This window comes from Schistocerca cancellata, chromosome 2, assembly GCF_023864275.1.
Source record: "Schistocerca cancellata isolate TAMUIC-IGC-003103 chromosome 2, iqSchCanc2.1, whole genome shotgun sequence".
Lineage (NCBI taxonomy): Eukaryota > Metazoa > Arthropoda > Insecta > Orthoptera > Acrididae > Schistocerca > Schistocerca cancellata.
The window spans coordinates 1,150,840,834-1,150,863,496 of NC_064627.1; the positions used below are offsets into that span (position 1 = coordinate 1,150,840,834).

The 22,663-nt window shown below is 42.6% G+C and overlaps 1 protein-coding gene across 1 annotated transcript in view; it reads left to right on the top strand.

Annotated features, from left to right (window-relative positions):
- The window catches only part of LOC126163188 (uncharacterized), a 54,546-nt gene that overhangs the window by 26,808 nt on the left and 5,075 nt on the right, over positions 1-22,663 (top strand). Inside the window, exon 3 of the mRNA XM_049920141.1 lies at positions 18,847-19,086. Within this exon, the coding sequence (XP_049776098.1) occupies positions 18,847-19,086 (240 nt within the window). The remainder of the gene's footprint in view (positions 1-18,846; positions 19,087-22,663) is intronic.

Genomic DNA, 22,663 nt, shown 5'->3' on the forward strand with positions numbered 1-22,663 from the left:
AGTTCCAAATCAGGGCGAATTATTTAGTTTCTTCTGAATGCTTCTGTAGTTAGGTTTTTGAATCTTAGCGTGTTAATCAAATTTATTAGACACAGTTCTTGCGTTCTCGTGCCGATAGTCTGTTTATCTGCATAGTTTAGTTTTCCACAGTCTTTAGTATGGACAGGGACTGCGATTGTTGTGTGTGGATGTGAGCCAAGTTGGTGACGCTTCACTCTGAGCTTCAGGCTGTGATGGCTTCGGTTACACTGCTTGAGGCTGCAGTGCATGGGCGCCACTGTTGTGGGCCGGCCGTGGGGATCCAACGGACGTCCAGCACGCCAGAGTCCTCTGATCGGTCCTCACCGGTGCACAGCCCAGTCACTGCTCGCTCTGAGGCTGACCCCTCACCTGTGGTCGAGTGGGAGGTCGCCCCAGGGCGAAGCAGGTGGTGAAAGACTTCCCAGGAGGCTGCACGTAACGCCTCCCCGGTTTGTCTGGCAAACAGGTTCCATGCGCTGTCTGAGGCCGACGCTGTCACTGAGCCAGATGCTGTCGCCTGTCCTGTTTCAGAGGAAACCTCTCAGCCTGCAAGATCCAGAGGGGTGAGAGTATTGATAGATGGGAGCTCCAACGTTAGGCGCATTATGGGGCCCCTTAGGGACTTGGCTGACAAGAAGGGAAAGAAAACCAGTGTGCACTCCGTGTCCATACTGGGTGGAGTCATTCCAGATGTAGAACGAGTCCTCCCGGACGCCATGAAGAGTACAGGGTGCAGCCAACTGCAGGTGATTACTCATGTTGGTACCAATGATGTGTGTCACCTTGGATCAGAAGAAATTCTCTTTTGTTTCGAGTGGCTAACAGAAGTGGTAAAGACTGACAGTCTTGCTTGCAAGATGAAAGTAGAGCTGACCATTTGCAGCATGGTCGACAGGATCGGTTGTGGACCTCTGGTACAGAGCCGAGTGGAGGGTGTGAATCAGAGGCTCAGACGGTTCTGCGACAGTGTAGCCTGCAGATCCCTCGACTTGCGCCAGAGGATGGTTGGGCTTCGTGTTCCCCAGAATACATCAGGCGTCCACTATATGAAGGAGGAGGTTACATGGGTACCAGGAGCTATGTGGCGTAGACTGGTCGGTTTTTTAGGTTAGAGGGTCTCAGGAAAACACAAGAACGGCTTCTGCCACAAAGGGTACAGGCCGAACACAGGAAGAACGTAGATACAGGAACCACTCGTATAACAGTTGCAAATTGTAGTAGCTGTGTTGCGAAAGTACAAGAGCTCCAAGCGCTAATACAAAGCACTGATGCTCAAATCGTTGTAGGCACTGAAAGCTGGATAACCTGGATATAAGCTCAGCCGAAATTTTTGCAAAGAACCTAACGGTGTTCCGAAAGGATAGGCTAAACACGGTTGGCGATGGCGTGTTTGTTGCTGCTAGACGTACTTTAAATTGTCGCGAAATTGAAGTAGATACTTCCTGTGAGTTAGTGTGGGCAGAGGTCATTCTTGGCAACCGGAATAAAATAATAATTGGATCCTTTTACCGACCTCCCAGTTCAGATGATACAGTTGCTGAAAGGTTCAAAGAAAACTTGAGTTTGATTTCAAACATGAACCCGACTCATACGATAATAGTTGGTGGTGACTTTAATTTACCCTCGATATGTTGGTGAAAATACATGTTTAATTCCGGAGGTACGCATAAAACATCATCCGAAATTGTACTAAACGCATTCTCTGAAAATTATTTCGAGCAGTTAGTTCATGAGCCCATGCGAATAGTAAACGGTTGTGAAAACAAACTTGACCTCTTAGCAAAAAATAACCCTGAGTTAATAACGAGCATCAAAACGGATAGAGAGATTAGTGAACACAGGGCTGTCGTAGCGAGATTGTATATTGTAACATCCAAAAATAAACGAAAAATATACCTATTCAAAAAAGCAGATAAAAATTCACTTGACGCCTTCCTGAGAGACATTCTCCACTCCTTCCAAATTAATGATATAAGTGTAGACCAGATGTGGCTTGAATTCACAGAAATATTATCGGCTGCAATTGAGAGATTTGCACCAAATAAATTAACAAACGATGGAGGTGATCCTCCTTGGAACACAAAACAGGTCAGAACACTGTTGCAGAAACAACGAAACAGACGCAAAATCTCCACGATTGGGGATCTTCTACAGGAGTTCGAAATATATCGTGGACATCAGTGCGAGATGCTTATAAAAGTTTCCACAACGAAACTTTGTCTCGAGATCTGGCAGAAAATCCAAAGAAACTATTGTCGCATGTGAAGTATGTTAGCGGCAAGAAACAATCAATGCCTTCTGTGCGCGATGGCAATGGTGATATTATCGAAGACAGTGCTAGCAAAGCAGAATTGCGAAATGCCTTCACAAAAGAAGACGAAGTAAACATTCCAAAATTCGAATCAAGAACAGCTGCCAACATGAGTAACGAAGAAGTAAATCATATACAACCGTTCGCTCGACGAAATATCTGTACCAAAAGACTGGAAAGTTGCACAGGTCACCCAATATTCAAGAAAGGTAGGAAGAGTAATCAACTAAATTACAGGTCCATATCATTAACGTCGATATGCAGCAGGAATCTGCAACATATATTGTGTTTGAACATTATGTATTACCTCGAAGAAAACAGTCTATTGACACACAGTCAGCATGGGTTTAGAAAACCTCGTTCTTGTCAAACACAACTAGCTCTTTATTCGCGTGAAGTGGTGAGTGCTATTGACAAGTGATATCAAACCGATTCCGTATTTCTGGATTTCCCGAAGGCTTTTGACACTGTACCACACAAGCGGCTCGTAGTGAAATTGCGTGCTTATGGAGTATCGTCTCAGTCATGTGACTGGATTTGTGACTTCCTGTCAGAGAGGTCACAGTTCGTAGTAATTAACGGAAAGTCATCGGGTAAAACAAAAGTGATTTCCGACTTTCCCCAAGGAAGTGTTATAGGGCCTTTGCTGTTCCTTATCTATATAAACGATTTGGGAGACAATCTGAGCAGCCGTCTTAGGTTGCTTGCAGATGACGCTGTTCTTTATCACCTAATAAAGTCATCAGAAGATCAAAACAAAGTGCAAAACGATTTAGAAAAGATATCTGAATGGTGCGAAAATTGGCTGTTGACACTAAATAACGAAAAGTGTGAGGTCATCCACATCAGTGTCCAAAGGAATCCGTTAAACTTCGGTTACACGATAAATCAGTCAAATATAAAGGCCGTAAATTCAACTAAATACCTATGAATTACAATTAAGACCAACGTAAATTGAAAGGAACACATAGAAAATGTTGTGGGGAAGGCTAACCAAAGATTGCGTTTTATTGACAGGACACTTAGAAAATGTAACAGATCTACTAAGAAGACTGCCTACACTACGCTTGTCCGTCGTCTTTTAGAATACTGCTGAGCGGTGTGGGATCCTTACCAGATAGGACTGACTGAGTACATCGAAAAAGTTCAAAGAACGGCAGCACGTTTTTATTATCGCGAAATAGCTGAGAGAGTGTCACTAAAATGATACACTATTTAGGCTGGACGTCATTAAAAGAAAGACGTTTATCATTACGACGGAATGTTCTCACGTAATTCCAGTCTCCAGTCAGCAGCTTTCTCCTCCGAATGCGAAAATATTTTGTTGACACCGACCTACATGGGTAGAAACGATCACCACGATAAAATAAGGGAAATCAGAGCTCGTACGGAAATATGTATGTGTTCGTTCTTTCAGCGCGCTATACGGGATTGGAATAATAGATAATTATTAAGGTAGTACGATGAACCCTCTACCAGGCACTTAAATGTGATTTACAGAATATCCATGTAGATGTAGATGTAGATGGAGAACTGCAACCACAGTTTACTGCTATGATAATGGAAGTGTGCAGGAGAAAAATGACGTAGATGTAGATGAGATATTCCACATGAAGTATTCACTCTTCCAAAATGGAAGCGGCAGACAGATGATGCTAATTTGCTTCAGTTGAAGCATATTTGTATAAGTTACATATATTACTGAAGTGCTTCAACTGCTCTTCTACACCCACTTCCCCATCTAACAAGCCATCCTCTCATCACATCACCACTCACTCACCATCCTTGCTGCTGCGCGGAACATGTTCTATTGAAGAGCTGGTGGTGTCTGACCAGAGGGAGATTAACTTCCATGTTGCCTGTAAGCATACAGCCGGGGAATGTGCCCATAGACTCCTAAATGCAGAAAGGAAACTAGTTATATTGGGTAAATGCCTGAAGAAGAAGAGGAATACTGTCCAGCAGGAAATGGCTATGCAGCTGAATGGTATCAAGAGGCATTCTGCAAGTCATGCAGACTGATACTGTTGTTATAACTGCTTGCCATTTTTAAATTCACAGTTTTCCATCTCACAAGAGATAGACATCTCTTGTGAGATGAAAAATGACTATGATCCAGAGGACCAAGCAACTGGTCTAGTTCAGAAATACGCCACCATAGGCGCTCAGAACCGGCAGAATCCAATAGGAGCACAGGACCCGACCACACTGGGAATATAAGGTGGGCCCAGCAGCTGTGCAGCCTCAGTCGCAGTCAGTCAGCCAGCGCGAAGGACGAGCCAAGGCTGCCCAGTGCTTCGCAGCCGCGGCATAAGCAGAACAGACAGAAGCCACGGAAGAGCGAGTACCCCTCGCCTAATGTCTGTGTTTGCTGTCACGTGAGGAAGATGAAGTCTTTGTGCTGGCATTATCGCTTGTAACGCTTTTCCTTTTTTGTACATCCTCCAGTCAGCCGGGGTCTGCAGCAGTGACATGCCCCTGCCCATGTGGGCCCACAGCAGCAGCTGCGCCCTTGGCTCCTGCCACACACCTGGTCAGCATGTTGGAACAGGACAGTGGGGCTGTTATTGTCGGTTGAAGACACCCAGCCACAGTCTGACTCGCGGAAGCGCACTGGGGGCCCTAACCAGCGTGACACAGGGCGGTACTGGACCCCATCATACACACCATTGCACAATATTCCTGTGATACTGTGTGGACAAAGTGAGGATGCAGTGGATGAGAGGATACCATTTGTGACCTCTGCACCAATACTGCTCACTTCAGTGTACAATTTAACAGCGAGTGGCTCAAAGTGTTTACATACTGGTACAGAAGCATCCACAGACAGGGACTGGTATGTTGTGATAGAGATCAAGAATGCACGTAAAATTGTTAAAGTGTGGCTTACAGAGGTGGAATGGGATGAACTGCGTTGTGTAAAAGGCTACATCAAGCAGTAGTTGAGCGTCTAGTATCACCCAAGCTGTCCTCCACTGGACATTTACTGCGGTGCTCTAACTATATCCATTACAACAGTGTGTGGTGACTCTGAACTCTGTGTGAAGTTGGGTGGCACATCCATTTATCTGCAGCACACCATCACTACAAATTCGTTCAGTCTACAGATGGTGCTGTCCATTGTGTTGGAAAGGCTGAACAAATGGGTGCCTTGTGTTAAAGCTGTGTACACGGACATTGCACTGTATCTCCATACGAACAGTGTGCATGTAGACGACTTTGAACAGTGGGTCAGTATGGTGCCAACAGAAACTGTCGGTCTATAAGTTTGAGAGAAATACGTGCTGAATTCTGTACTTACAAGAAGGCTTTCTTTTTTATATTCTGTACCGGCGTTAAGGTAAAGAAACAACCTGTTCATGTAGTGCATCCCATTTGAGATTACTGAATAAAAGTGTATACAACCATGTGTGTGTTTTATTTCACACCTCTCATTATATTGGAAGTACTAAAGCTATTGCTAGCAGTATTTTTACTGCAGTCATGCAACAGCAGAAAATTATGTCACATAACTAAATTCTCTGCAAAAGCCCATTCCACGCCACTACTTGATATAGTCAGTATTAGGGCAGGGTACAGTGTTCATTATTATCTATAAAAACCCACTGCATACCAGTATCTGACGTAGTAGGTATCATGGCAGGGTGGGTGAAGCATGAAGACTTAGTTGTAAGTGACTGTAACTTTGACGGCATGCAAGACGACTGGAAGAAGAGTGGCAAACTCCTTCCTGACAATATGCAATAATTGTATGTCCATCCAACTGTGGCAAGACAAATGTTCTCATGTCACTGCTAACGCATCCGGATGGTGTCCACTTTGAGCTTGTATGTGTATTTCAGTCCAAATATCAAATATAACAGGAGATATTGCAGGGTGTAGTTTGTGTGACGTATACGACATTCAGTGAGAGCAGTGATATCCCTCCACAGGAAAAAGTAAAACCAAACAAAGTGTTCAAATTTGACGATGTTGATGTGGAAAACCAAGATCAAATTCGACGATATTTCTGTTTTGGTCTCCTTGTGGCTGTTGATGTATTTTATCTGAGTCAGGCACAGTCCAGAATCTCAAAACAGCTGGCGAGGGATAATGCAAACCTAATTACGGAATTCAAACGGGCAATCTGAATTTAAAACACATTTACCAGGCTCAATATGCCGTTCAATGATTTTGTAACGATATGTGCAGATTGCTGGAATCACTCACAGTTTCTCGTTATTGATAAAACAAGAAAACTGAATGATGGCTGGTACAGACGGAAAATCCAGGAGTTCATATATATACTGTAGAATGGGTGTGCATAGCCGAAACATTAGCTTGTACAGGGACGCGAAACTCTCGAATGTAAACTTGAAGGATTACACAAGGAACTATGGACATTTTGTTATACCGTTCTGAGACTGAACAGTACAATGAATGGTCGGGTTAATGCAATCGAAAAGAAAGTAAACAAGTTAATTAAAGGGAAAATATCTGTTGCTGAGAAGGGGCTATGGTACGAACGGGTTAATACAACTGAAAAGAAATTAGGCGACTTCGGTGAAGGGAAAATATCTGTCACCAAATGAGGAGCAGCATAAGAAGAAGGAGAGCGCATGTATGAAACCTTCCGCTGCACAGAAGTCCGATTGGTATACAACGAGATGTTGACTAAGCATAAAGTCTTGAGGCATGGAAAAGTTACGGCTGCTGAGGTTAGGGCATTTGAAGTGGGAGAAATCTTTAAGCCATTTACAGAATCTCTCTGTCAACTCTCAGCAGAATTACACGATGATAGCGATGCCATTACCGACTTCATTAAGCATCACATGATGCTAGGATAGACAAAGTATTTGGTGTCAGCTGAGTGAAACCATACATACTGGGCACGCAGCCTATAAGTGTAAGTGAGAACACAATACAGATCTATTGAACCTTATTTTCGTAAGACCCACACGCCAACAGATATGGAAATGTACCTTGAAATATTGCGTTTGACATCTGCTTCAGAATTCGAAAAGCCATAGAAACTGGAAACACAAATCCATTATAAAATCTGTACTGGATGGTGAAAAAAATAGCAGCGGCCATGGTATTTAAAAAAAAAAATTAGATATGTGGTAAGGACTATGGGACCAAACTGCTGAGGTCATCGGTCCCTAGGCTTACGCACTACTTAATCTAACTTAAACTAACTCATGCTAAGGACGACGACACATGCACGAGGGAGGACTCGAACCACCGGCGGGGGGAGCCGCGCGAACCGTGACAAGCGCCTCAGACCGCACGTCAGGGTATTGATCGGCTACATTTGCTCATGGCATTAGTCGGTGCTGGTAATACAGCTCATTCGAATGAAGTTGTTTGAATAATTTCTGAGCTTAGAGGTGTCATCGAATAGTATGGCGACTGTAGTTCGAGAAACGCACCAACCGCCGTGCAAAACATTCGTTCGTAGATATTTTACGATTAAAGGTTTGGACGACCTGTGTCAGGCAGATCTTGTTAACATGAGGGAATATTCACGTGTAAATAACGGCATCAGGTATAGTTTAATGGTCATTGACGCTTATTCTAAATTTTCCATGGCATTACCCGTGAAAGTGAAAGCAGGGAAAGATGCCACGCACGTGTTTGAGCGATTGCTGCAGACGGGGACGAATCGAAGCCCAGACAACCTTCAAACACATCTTGGAGGCGAGTTTTACAATAGATATTTGAAGGCTGTGACGGAGCGGTATGGAATACATCACTACTCGACGTTCAGCCACCTGAAGGCATGTATCACGGAATGTCTGAATAGAACACTGAAATCCCAAAAGTGAATGCTATCCAATCTTCCTGCCTCACACAAATAAACCGATATCCTGCCACAAATGAATCGAACCAAACATCGCATAATAAAAATGAGGCTAGTGGATGTTCGTGATGACAGACTTCTAGATACAATATACAATCGTATTAAAATGCTATATCCACGCAAGCAGCAGTTTCATGTAGATGATTTAGTACATATTTCAAAACGCAAGACAGCATTTGAGAAGTCATACATGCCAAACTGGTCAACCGAGATATTCACAGTTTCCAGACTGCACAGAATGAATCCTAGAACCTTCCTCTTAAAGGACAAAAAAAAAAGGCTCTGAGCACTATGGGACTTAACTTCTGAGGTCATCAGTCACCTAGAACTTAGAACTACTTAAACCTAACTAACCTAAAGACATCACACACATCCATGCCCGAGGCAGGATTCGAACCTGCGACCGTAGCGGTCTCTTAAAGGACAGCAGTGGTATTGAAACTGCAGGATGCCTTATCACAGAAATGTTACAGAAGAGTTCAGAACAATATGTGGATCTCGTAGAGAGGGTCAATCGGCGTCAAGGAAACAGAAACCACTCTGGACCTGAAACAAAACTTCAAAAACGATTGGCACGCGGTGGTAAGGGGATAAATCTGCTCGACGATGCGTCTATGGAACACGACATGGCACATGCAGTGAATAAAGGTCGTCACACCACCGATCGATTTTTAGCTGATAAAGCTAGAGCAATACGTGCGAGAAGGGTTGTGGGTATAGGGCAACTCATTGCAGCAATTTCGGTTGAAAAACCAATGAGTGTGTAGTAAAGTTAAGTTGGGTTTGGATGTGAAGAAGTTCAGCCAAGTTATTAGGGCTGCACGTCGTGCGCTAAGGAAGAAGAAAACCAAAGGGTGCATGAAAAACTGCATACTGACAGCGACGTATGAAGCTAAAAGCACCCTGAAGCAGAAAGGACCGAGAAAAAGAAGATCGTTTGAACCACCAAGGATTCTACCAATACCCAAGATGTCGGGTGGAATTATTCCCTTACTCATTCCTGCCCTAACCAATCTCTCGGCGTGGGTTCACTGCCAGGACAATCAAGAATGCACAAAACTCTCAGTAGCAACTACATCGGGCACGATGGAGGCAGCAGCCATCGGAAAAGGACTATAAATGAAAGATCGAGGTCTCTTCATAAACAAAAATAACCCCCCTTGCAGTCCTACCAGCAGGGCGCTTACAAATACACATCTGATTAAGTTTGTTAAGAAGAAAGAAATTCAATATTCCGTGATTCCGAGGTGTGTTTATGCGGAATACATGACTGAAGACTATATGGATATCAGGAGAGTGCGCAATTGTGAATCTGGATGCAGCAGGAGGACCTGGAACTCACTGGGTAGCAAATGTTAAATAAAGTACAATTGACGTCTACTATTTCGACTTATTTGGCGTCCTGAAACCTTCAGAAAAATTGCAACGATATTTCACAGGCAGAAGACAAATGTTCTACAATTTTCGACGCCACCAAGACTTTAATACTTTCTTGTGTGGTCATCTATGCATCATGTTCCTCCTGATGTTTACACCGAATGATGTATAAGGATGGGCATTAAGCATCCATTCACCAGTTGATGTTTAGTTGCAATATCACACACCCTGTCTTTAAAAGAACGACCGTCTGTATTACGTGCGAATTACTTCCCACCAATTGATTCAAGGATTGGAGGTTGAAGTTTCGTGCTGATTTGGCTGGAGACATACAACTAAATCACAAATATCACAAATAAAATGCATCTGAAATTAATGGCAAAGGCGAAATTCTGAAAACTGAACCTGGTGCATACGATATTGACGATTTGAACGAAGTTTTAAATTGGTGTGGAAATGGACTGAGCTCTGTGTAAACACCAGTACACTTAAATCTGAAATAACGACGTGAATGCATCGATTGACTTTAAGCAGAAAGGTTCAGTAGGCCCCTTACTGGGTTTCACAAAGGGACAGGTTCTGAAGACGGATTCTGTAAATTTTACAAGTCTGATCAGATAGTGGATATTCTCTCTATCAATACAATCCATGTTGAGTGTAAGATTGCAACGAACTTATAATTCAACGATAGACTGATCCATTCAATTTACCGATTCTTCCCATCAGTCGCAACAGGGTATATGATTCTTGAGACTTCCACCAATGCTATATGGGTTCCAGTGACAGTTCATACAATGGACTATCTGCAGCTGCGTTTCGTGGACCAGAATAACCAACTTGTTGACTTTCGTTGTCAGGAAACCATCGTACAACTATATCTAAGACAGGATGAGCGTAAGGTATACAACCAGCGCACACAATGCGCAGCACAGCATTTCGTAGAATAGCCGCAAGATGATAACACGTGCGAACTACAAGTTTCTTAAATCAGTGGGCTTGAAATGGCGTCGTCTCTCAATAGATGATATCCAGTGGATTATGATGAGCGAATCATATGACAGGAATACTTCTCACAAAAACCTTAAGTTTGAACGACATTTAACAATAAGATGGAATTACTGTCATCCTAAATTAAGACGCTTCATGTTTTTCATGCAAGATTTTCATGTATTGGGATGCATCGTTTAAGGAAAAGGATGGTTGTCATGCAGTGCGATCACAACTTACGCGTAATGCTTTGGCATTCCCGTCCTAGGAAATACGATATGAACTTAATGGGGTAGACACTGATGGTACACATAAAGTAGGCATTGCATCAACCCTTAAAACATATGTCTCATCATCACTTTGGGTTTAAATTGTATAGTAAATGCCGGATGGTTCATAGCCGAGCTTGTGTGTGGAACAGCAGAAGAGCACTGCCGATCTCTAAAAATGCTTATGGGGTACTTTGAGGATACGGAGCAAATTATTAGAAATTATTCAGATATGTAGTGCAACGGATAGCAATTCATACATTCAACTATATCAAGAAGAGAATCCGATCATCATCAACAAAATTATACGGAAAAGTCACACATCACTGTGGCGCACGAGGAGCGTTTGAACCTTTTAAAGGTTCTGAACACCGGTACATACCTGCCATTTTTTATTTAACTTCCGGCTGATGGGAGGTTTGTTGGTAACCAGTGCTACCGACAGCGAGCAGGAAAAAATGGGCTATTAAAACCTCCCTGCAGCTGGAAACATTGAGATTCATCATACTTGTATTTCAGACCAATAGAAGTGGGAGTTTAGCAAATGGCTCCACCGTACTTGATAACTGTAATTTAACTAATCCCAGAATCTACTTGAATACAGAATTCTGACTGTATGACAGTTTAATGCTACAATGAGACCATAATGTGTACAGCCTACTTAATTTTATCCGTATTTCGTAGCTTCAAACGTGACTGAATTCAATACACTGGAGGTGTAAATTAAAAAATGACTTTTTTGATTCACACCTCCAGTGTATATAGTCTAGCATTTGACATGTATGCAAGGTTCAGTGCTTCTTACAATGAAAGTGTTGAAGAAGCATGCCTACTCAGTCCACATAAATTTAAGGAGCCGGGACCAATCATCGTAATAAACTGTTGTAAGCAGAATGAGATACTTAAATCAGGACCAATAGACGTACGAATCGAATTTGAATCCTCATCAAGTTACCCAGAACACACTGCACAGTATGATCTATTTCTACATGACCTATTGCCCACTTACTATTGTTGTGCAGCTTGCTGTATAAATGACCAAGTGCTGCGGCATAACCAGAACATTTCACAATGGCAACTTGCAGTGTGAACTTCTTTGCCGACATTCAAGGGTTCTACGATCATGATGAGTAAAGACAATTCATATTTAAAGATGTTGCACTCGTAGCATACGTATAAGATGCTGGTATAATAGATACATTGTCAGCAAGTGCTGCATCGCCGAGGCCTTTCAAAGATGTGAATTGTGCTAAAATACGGAAGAGTGTAAAGTGGCTAATATGTTTCTTCCATGGACTCCACTGGGACGATCCTGGTATACCTTATAAAGTTATGATGACGTCGCTTAGAATATTCAGTCATCCTGATATCATCATGTACGCCAGAGACGAGTAAAAAATCACAAAGATGCATCGAATCTTCAGGAATGCCTCTATTCCATCGAATCTTCAAGTTTTCATCTATTCCATAGAATCTTCAAGTTTGCATCCATTCAAGATCTGGAATTCTATGAGTACCCTGCTATCCATAAGCTCAAGAAGAAGAAGAAGATGTGCGAAAATAATTTGTGTCTGCTTATGAAAACGTAAAATTGCTTTTAAGTTGGATTAATGAAAATAAATGAATTTTTTAACTCACATTCTCTATGGTTTTCTTTCTTTCTACCTAGCTCTCACTTAGGTAGTATGTAGCTTTGCCCAGATCCCACATCTGTGGCTTTGTTCAAGCACAGGTGATATAATTTCAGACACTTTTGCTGTATGTCTTTGGAAGCGGACACGATTATTTGCCGCCTCTTCCCAAAAACCTATATCTGCAGCAAGACAGGCGACACCCCATCAATCATTACATGTATTTTGTTTTCCTCCATCTTAAACAGTACCTCCCTCATGCTTCATACTAACATCTTGTGTGTTTTGCACAGCCACTAGGGATTGGTGAAATAACAACAAAGAAGTATGATAATAAATAGCAATTTTTAATTGAGACATACATATTCACAGTAGTAATACTTTTTTCCATTCACAAATCGAGTTCTTTTTCCAATACACGAAGTGATACTGCTTTTAAATTCACAGTTCTTGTCGCTGTTTGATAGTCCTTTATCCACAGTTCTTGGTTTTACAAAAAATAGTACTGGATGAAAAAATTTTTACTTTACATTGCAGCACTTATTGAATATTCCTACATCACTATCAGTGCTGGGTGAAAATTTCTGTATTACATTGCAGTACTGATTACAGCTATTGCAGAGGTTACAGTTTCTCTTACACCATTACTATTACTAGTAAAATTCCACCAAACAGAAGATTTAGTTTATACATTTAGCTGGTGATTCTAAACATTTTCCACCTGAAGCAGATGAAATAAATTAATAATACAATGAATTGGGTGACTGAACTGGGTGACCCTAAAATCTTCATCCCAAACTGCTTCATGAACTTGAAATGGGCGGAACTCACACTTAAAACTAGTATGACTTGAACAATTAGCGGTAGGTGAAACTTAAAAACTAGTCTGTTTACACACGCACTCATATAAAGTGGAAAAGAGAGAAATACAGTGAAACAATTTTTTTTGCTTTTCCAATTTTTAAGTTTTTTATGATTTTACTCCAATTTTTAAACCTTGTTGTATATACTTTTAATATTTTTAACTGTTTTCATATTTTTTGTAGTTTTTTCCAGTTCATGGTCTTATTTAATAATGTGTATATAGTATGCTATTTATTTAAAAAAATTATTTATTTACGCACAGGCATATGTAATTACACAGGCATCCACACTCAAACACACTCACAAGCATATACACAGACACATAAGCAGTCACACATGAAGGCACATGCTTACAATGTTAACACTGTGATAAAAGATCCATGCTATTCGGTACAACCTCTCACTCAACTAGTCACCCAGTCTCTCTCATTCACACCATCGGAGTGTTTCAAGTAAGCAGTAGGAGGGTTTTGATCCCGTCATTACAAATGGCTCTTTTATCGTCATGAGGTGACACTCTGACTTTAGACTGCAGGACAGAGTACACGTCATGACCTCATGATCGAATATTGCTGTACCACATGAGGAGGTTTCGGTGGAGCACCGCGAACATCACCATACAGGCGCTGTAAGTAGTCTTCGATCGTGAGGACATGTGATGCTGCACATTGCACACCCTTACCCTGCCTCTCGGTGGCCCCATCTGTTGTATGATATGCATATATTTCGGATATTAGACTCGTAAACTGCACAATCGGCAATCCATCTGCCACGTCTTTCATTAAGGGGGTTAGGACGTCAAACGGGCCGACTTGGAGCAGCAGAGGCATCGCAGGACATTTTAATTTCCACTGTCTATACTTTTACAAATAAATTCATAAAACTTTGTCAGCATCACCAGGAAGGATCCAGGATTCACACCCATTGCACTGAAGTTCGAAAACATAACAAAAACATTTTTTTACGTGCGAAATTTCATAATTTTTTCACTTACTAACGGCTGCATTTGTTGCTATAGATACACTTTTCTTCATAAGTTAGAGAGATTCTTCGATGAATTTTGCACAGCATACATACCATACTGACAGGTGTATGAAACTCTAGAATTTATTTAATTTATGAAAAAACGAATGAAATGTTATATGTTAAACATCATGTTTAGAAAAAACACAAATTTTATAGTTAATTACCTAAATTTTTACCACAGTTTTTAATATATTTGTAAAATTCTAGAGTTTCATACACCTTTAAGTATGGTTTGTATGCTGCGCAAAATTCATCGAAGAATCTCTCTTACTCATCATCATCATCATCATTTAAGACTGATTATGCCTTTCAGCGTTCAGTCTGGAGTATAGCCCCCCTTATACAGTTCCTCCATGATCCCCTATTCAATGCTAACATTGGTGCCTCTTCTGATGTTAAACCTATTATTTCAAAATCATTCTTAACCGAATCCTGGTACCTTCTCCTCGGTCTGTCCCGACTCCTCCTACCCTCTACTGCTGAATCCATGACTCTCTTGGGTAACCTTGCTTCTCCCATGCGTGTAACATGACCCCACCATCTAAGCCTATTCGCCCTGACTGCTACATCTATAGAGTTCATTCCCAGTTTTTCTTTGATTTCCTCATTGTGGACACCCTCCTGCCATTGATCCCATCTACTTGTACCTGCAATCATCCTAGCTACTTTCATATCCGTAACCTCAACCTTGTTGATAAGGTAACCTGAATCCACCCAGCTTTCGCTCCCATACAACAAAGTTGGTCGAAAGATTGAACGGTGCACAGATAGCTTAGTCTTGGTACTGACTTCCTTCTTGCAGAAGAGAGTAGATCGTAGCTGAGCGCTCACTGCATTAGCTTTGCTACACCTCGCTTCCAGTTCTTTCACTATGTTGCCATCCTGTGAGAATATGCATCCTAAGTACTTGAAACCGTCCACCTGTTCTAACTTTGTTCCTCCTATTTGGCACTCAATCCGTTTATATTTCATTCCCACTGACATTACTTTCGTTTTGGAGATGCTAATCTTCATACCATAGTCCTTACATTTCTGATCTAGCTCTGAAATATTACTTTGCAAACTTTCAATCGAATCTGCCATCACAACTAAGTCATCCGCGTATGCAAGACTGCTTATTTTGTGTTCACATATCTTAATCTCACCCAGCCAGTCTACTGTTTTCAACATATGATCCATAAATAATATGAACAACAGTGGAGACAGGTTGCAGCCTTGTCTTACCCCTGAAACTACTCTGTACCATGAACTCAATTTGTCCTAGTTCATTAACCACGGGCAACGTATGAGTGGCCAAGTAAGTGGTCCCGACAGTCGGGATACCAGTTACTTTGGAATAAGGCTGGGCATCTCGGACATATTCTGAGTCGTGGTCACCATTGTGCTCATACGGCAAAGACTACCAAATCCACCGGTTAGTCCCTCAGCCGTTAGCGGTAAAACCCAATGGGACTCAGGGCAAGTAAGGCTAGCAACCTGCTTCCCTGGTACTTTCAATATGATGCTGGCAACAAATTCTCTTACTTATGAAGAAAAGTGCACCTATAGCAACAAATGCTGCTATTAGTAAGTGAAAAAATGATGAAATTTCACATGTAAAAAACATTACTTCGTTATGTTTTCGAACTTCCACTGCAATGAGTGTGAATTCTGAATCCTTCCTCGTCATGCTGGCAAAGTTTTACGAATTTATTTGTAAAAGTATAGACAGTGGGAACTAAAATGTCCCTTGGTGCCTCTGCTGCTGCAAGTCAGCCCGTTTGACGTCCTACCCGCCTTAAGCTGATAACCTTGTTCTGAGGAGCAATACCATTAGAATTATTGGTTGAACATCATGAGTGTTAAATTCATTATTGTGACACCTCATCACTTCATATGGATTGCAGTTCTTTACCCAATAGATGAAGCTATCTGTATAAAGTAGCTTTTTTTCCACAAAATGGATCATAGCAAACTCCTAGTGAAATCGGTATATGTGGAGTTTGGAGATGTCCTTTACACATTTCCAAATAGATAGGTTTCATAAACTCTACTGAAACCTTCGACATCTGCACGGCTACAAAGTTCTCATGAAAATAGCGACTCACTTAAAATTTGGTCTGGCAATGCACTTTCTTATGCCCCAACACCCATCCCGTCGGGTCCTAATCAAAGTATTGCATTCATTTCTTATATTCTTCGTGGTTTTACGGAAAACGGAATTAGTCATTAAGTTATAAAAATATTTTTCGAAGTCATTATCACGCCCACCCTCTTCTGTGTATTTCATTCATAGCACTCCTTCAGCCAGGGGACTAACTGAAGGAGATAGCCCAGATGATTCTACTTAGCTCCATCTCTAAGCTGAGGCACTGCTGGAGATTACGATAATGAATTATGTACCTCTGCTTGTGTCCAACAGTGGTCATCGCTTAAGGGAGAGTGCTTCCTCGCAGAAATTGTTGCTCTGGACACAGTGGCATGTCGCTTGGCATTTCATGCATACTAACAGGCTATATGGGGTCTGCTTCCACCACATAGCCTATACCAGAATCACCCGCCAGACCCATCATTTTTCTACCTAACCTCTCTAACTCCTTTTTGGGCACTCATTAAAACCCACCAATTGGCAATGGCTACATCATGCATGGCGTCCTGAATAAGTTATCCACATCTAAATACAGAATAAAACTTGAATCAAGGGATGTATTGAACCCCGTACTCGTTACTGGATTATTTGTCTTGGCGTGTCTATGGGCACACTGTCGTGTCTACGGACACCCCCTAATCATTATGTTTTTGTTAAAAAATATATATGTTTGAACATTCTGCAGTTACATCTTCATTGCACAGTGCAAGTCTACAAGATTTGGCGCATTTAACACACACACAATTTAAGAGAATTGACTGCATTCAGACCTGCATTGCACGCATGTAGAAGATGTGCTGCCTTTGAGACACAATTTCGGCTAGGGAAAGCGAATTCACTGTGGGTGAGGTGAAAGCACTTCTGTTAACAGCACGGGAAGCGCTACTCCTCCGCTGACAGCGTGCAAAGGCTGTTGTGGTACGCGAGTCAGGCAGTCCCAGTGGAATGCAGGTATAGCATCGTCGTTAAAACTTAGATGCTAAGGACGCAGGTGTCAAAAAAAAAGTATACCCGAATCGTTAGGGAAGAAAAATTATTTATTCCTCATCCAACTTAAACTAGTTTTACATTTTCATAAGCAGATACAGTAGCACTTTCTTGATACATGTTCTAGAGTCAATGGATAGATGGACAGCCATTGAATTCCAGGTCTTGAATAGAAGAAAATTTAAAGATTAGACACATCCAGGAGATCTTGTCCTTCCCCTTCACATATATGATGGTGTCCATGTGATCGAAAAATTTAAGCGCAGTCACCATATCTTTATAGGGTATGCCAGTATCATCCCAGTGAATTCCATGGTAGAAATATGTTAACCACTTCGCGCTCTTCCTTGTCTTAGCACACCTCGCCTCCCCCATGGATCACGCGCTCAAAGAAAGGAAGTGTATCAGCGTCGGTCAAAAGTTCGATGCTGCTCCTCGTTTTCTTGAGCATCATGTTCCAGGATAACCTGGGTGCTGTGTAATAAAAGGTGGGCTCCAGAGAGTAAGTGGCCATGCATACAGTGTGGGACTTTTCAAAAACATCCACAAGCAAGCAAGCGTCAGTGTGCATGTATCGTCTTGCATATCCACCCAAACAGAGAGTGATGAATTCCCACCAGACATTCACAGTACGCTCATAATCTGTACTAGTTATGGCATCACATGTGAGAGTACTGGTAAGTGCAGATATGTCGAGTAGCCTGGTTTCATAGACTTTTGGCGTACTATCGAGACACGCGTAAGGGAAAACTTTCCTAGTCACAAGCTGAAACTTTTCCTCAACAGAGTATGCAGATCAGGTGATATGCATATTCTCTCGAGGTAGAGTGTCAACAAGTTTCTGGAGTGAAATCTGTATGAAACGTTAAGAGTCAAGGAAGAAGAGCGTAATTTTTGTGTCACTCGTTTTGAGAAAAAAATATGCTTCTCCACACTGTCAGGCACGGCCACTGACCTCATCTTTCTTCATAACTAAATTGGCCAGTGCGTTATCAAGTTGCACTGCATTTGTCTACTTGTACTCGCTGTATTTGTTTACATGTCTTCGTTTTGAGATCAAGTGAATCTCTAATCTGTCTCATTATATCTAATAAATATCATTTGTATCAGATGTTCCCCTCTTGGTGCGCTATTTTCAATGTTCCTGAGTATAGAAAAAAAAAGAGAGAAGGAGACCGTGCACTGGCCAGTCGTATGGGTGCATTTTAGCTGCAGTTGCAGCTCGATCACTGAAGTAGTGTGTAAGATTCGCTCTAGGTGTGAATGAGATCGACCACGTGCACATGCTGAGAAAGATTTATGTACCTGTATATGTGTAAACGTAACTTAATGGGTGTTTTAATCGGTATGGTAACGGACTTCACATGTAAGACATAATGCTCAGTGTGACAAAATATTTTCAGTACGAGGGCACAACGTCGCGCAGAGCGTTCGCTGCGTACGACTACATCAAGTCGCTGGTGCAGCCGGACGTGTTCGCGCGCTACGGCGTCGACTGCTACCTGACGGCGCTCGGCCTCTGCGTGCTGCCCGAGTACCGGGGGCAGGGCGTGGGCGAGCAGCTGCTGAGGGCGCGCTGGGACCTGTGCAGGGCGCTGGGCGTGCCGCTCACCGTCACCTGGTTCACCGCCACGGCGTCGCAGGTAAACACCGCCCCCTGCTCTCAGTCCGCTGCCGACGCCAGCAGAGAGAGGGAAGCTGCCGTCTCCCAGTACGCAATAGCCCGCGTGAAACTCTTGTGGAGCGACTCAGTTGTCACACTAAAACACGTTTTAATACTTCTGATTTTCATACACTATCTGATCAAAAGTGTCCGGACACCAATTGACCATTAAGTGTCACGAGATGTCGACCCACCAGTATGAAACTCTAAGAAATGTATTCGCACATTCGAATATGGACAACTGTTAGCTGCATAACGGAATGACGATAGTGAAAATTATGTCAGAGCGGGACTCGAACCCGGGTATCCGAACACGATTCACGGCCGGACTCAAACTTCCACATGTCGCCAACCACGTTCGTCGAGTCTGGCCGTGAGTCGTGCTCAGATAGCCTAACGGCAAGGCGACCGTGGAAAATCCGGGTTCGAGTCCCGCTCTGACACTAATTTTCACTATCGTCATTCCGTTATACAGTAGATGGTTGTCCTACTAGCAAATGTGGATACATTTCATGTATTACATAACAGCTGTAGTTGTCGCAGTGCCTGTTCCTTCGAACATGCATGCATTTCTCAAGGAACATTGCACTGTAATTCTGAGCGACACAGGCATTGCAACATCATAGTATGAAAGACAGGAGAGTAGCAGGAGTTGCAGACTGATCCAGTCGCGAGGGCTTCGTGGCTTCTAACGTAGACTAGTCATTGGATGTCACCTGAGTAACAAAGCCCTCAGGGACGTTTCAGCCCTTCTTAAGCTATATATATCGCATGCCGAGTTCCCCATGTAGCACAAGTTCTACCTTTCCCGCTTAATGTGGCACGTCGCATGTTGGCAGCGATGGCATCTTTCGTCAGCTCTGGGCTGTTGTTCAAAGTTAACTATGCAACCCCTACTCTTCCCCGGCAACAGGTAAGATAGGTCTGTTTCACGTGCCGGATAGAGCTCGCGCCCTATTTGTCAGCTCCCAGATGACGGTATCGACACGTTGCCCAACGAGCCTCACTGGTCTCCTCCTGTCGGCATATTCGCCGGTCTCACTGTCAGCCCCAGTGATGATCTAGGATGTTCCGGCCCAGTCCCATTATATTACTTCTTTATTGAACTCAGTTATCTACACCTCGCCTTACCAAGACAGCTTTTACTCAAGACAAACGCAGTATACAATGTCCTCCAATTAGGTCGTCCACCTAACCAGATTGAACAAAAGTTCCACCAGGTTGACTGGCGTCATGTATGGCGCGTGGTGTTCGCCTGTTACCTTGACACGAATGTTCAATCTGTCTGGTACCTAACTGCCAATGGTAAGCAAATCAACCAATTTCGCCTTCATCGTATCCACCTCGCCCAATCACCTCTATGTTCCACGTGTGGAGTGCCAGACAATGACGAACATCGGTTTGTTTGCGGACCGGCGGTGGAGGTTTGGCACTTGATTCGTCATATTGTGGCTTTTCTAACGTGGGACATTCCGGATCGGATTACTCCCCTTTCATTATTATTTCCGGAACGTGACTATTTTCCTCGGACAGAGACCAATGCTGTGAATTGGATTCGCGGACATGCCATTCACTACCTATTTGGACAAACTGTACTCGATTTTTTTACATACCTCACTGACAGTCGTTATGTCGTTATCAGTCACCCAAAATACAGACAATTTTTCTCGAACTTCCTTGGGAGTGCTTTCCACGACCCGCCTCGCAGCTGGCATGTGTTAAGCCAAGAGAGAAGAAGGTTTCCTGTTTGAACCAATGAACATTTCTGAACAATTCCACGGAACACATCAATTTCGAGAAGACGTGACTCAACATATTACCAGCGGGGCGCAGAAGGCCTCCGATCAATTACACAACAAGACTAAAAAAATAAATAAATAAATAAAAATAAAAATAAAATTCAGAAAAAGGAAGATTTTGTTTTGTTTGTAATGATAGCCCTAACCTTGATTTGCCATATTTCCCCTGGTATATAGGCAGCTCTCTGGGGTAGGTTTAGTCAGGAGCCAACGCCTGAAGTGGATCACATTTTTTTGTTATAGGATGAAAAGTAGCGGTGGCACTTAGGTTTTTTTTTTGTAGTTCCATTTTGCTAAGGGGCTTCCTAAAAATTAAAAAATAAATAAAAAAATAAAAAAGCTACCCTGCCGACTGTTGGTGATGTGACTGTGAAGTGAAAAAGCCAAGGAAGCAGCACAGCTAAACCGAAACCATGCGTGCTCCTTATAACGACAAAGGGCGATCATTGAGATCCAATTGCAAACAATGCAGCTAGCACAATGATTGTGCGTAGGGAGTAAAAAGAATCGAGTATACTGTCGAGCAGCTCATAAGCCACACACATCTGTGGTCAATGGTAAGGACGCTTCAGGTGCTGTAATACCCCGTGACAGGACTAGGGAAGGGTTCGGCTTAAGTGAATATCTGGAGTACGTACATGCCATCGTGTGGAATGCGACCAGTAAAGAACAGAGGAGCTAGCCTGGCTGGTCTTCGCGGTTAGAGAGCGGTCCCCTTACAGTGATGAAGAAAACGCAGAATACGGAAGATATGAAGACATTTTACGGCACTGTTTACTACGTGCTGTAGATGAACAGTTTGGAGACTGATTGTATCACGTCCAGACGTCAGCCTTCTGGTTTCGGCTTTTGAGAAACCAGGGGCTACCATTCCTTCACAGATATTCAAGAAACTCAGAAGACTTCAGGTCATCATAAAAGCGAATGGTGGACATGTCCCACATTAATGAACTCTAGTAGCCGTCCATACACATTTGCTCAGGTAGTGTCTAATAGAACATCTTTCACTGCATGTTGTGTTGTTGTTGTGGTCTTCAGTCCGGAGACAGGTTTGATGCAGCTCTCCACGCTACTCTATCCTGTGCAAGTTTCTTCATCCCCCAGTACCTACTGCAGCCTACATCCTTCTGAATCTGCTTGGTGTATTCATCTCTTGGTCTTCCTCTACGATTTTTACCCTCCACGCTGCCCTCCAGTACTAAATTGGTGATGCCTTAGAACATGTCCTACCAACCGATCCCTTCTTCTAGTCAAGTTGTGCCACAAACTCCTCTTCTCCCCAATGCTATTCAATACCTCCTCATTAGTTATGTGATCTACCCATCTAATCTTCAGCATTCTTCTGTAGCACCACATTTCGAAAGCTTCTATTCTCTTCTTGGCTAAACCATTTATCGTCCATGTTTCACTTCCATACATGGCTACACTCAATACAAATACTTTCAGAAATGACTTCCTAACACTTAAATCTATACTCGATGTTAACAAATTTCTCTTCTTCAGAAACGCTTCCCCTGGCATTGCCAGTCTACATTTTATATCCTCTCTACTTCGACCATCATCAGTTATTTTGCTCCCCAAATAGCAAAAATCCTTTACTACTTTAAGTGTCTCATTTCCTAATCTAATTCCCTCAGCATCACCCGACTTAATTCGACTATATTTCATTATCCTCGTTTTGCTTTTGGTTATGTTGATCTTATACCCTCCTTTCAAGACACTGTCCATTCCGTTCAGCTGCTCTTCCAAGTCCTTTGC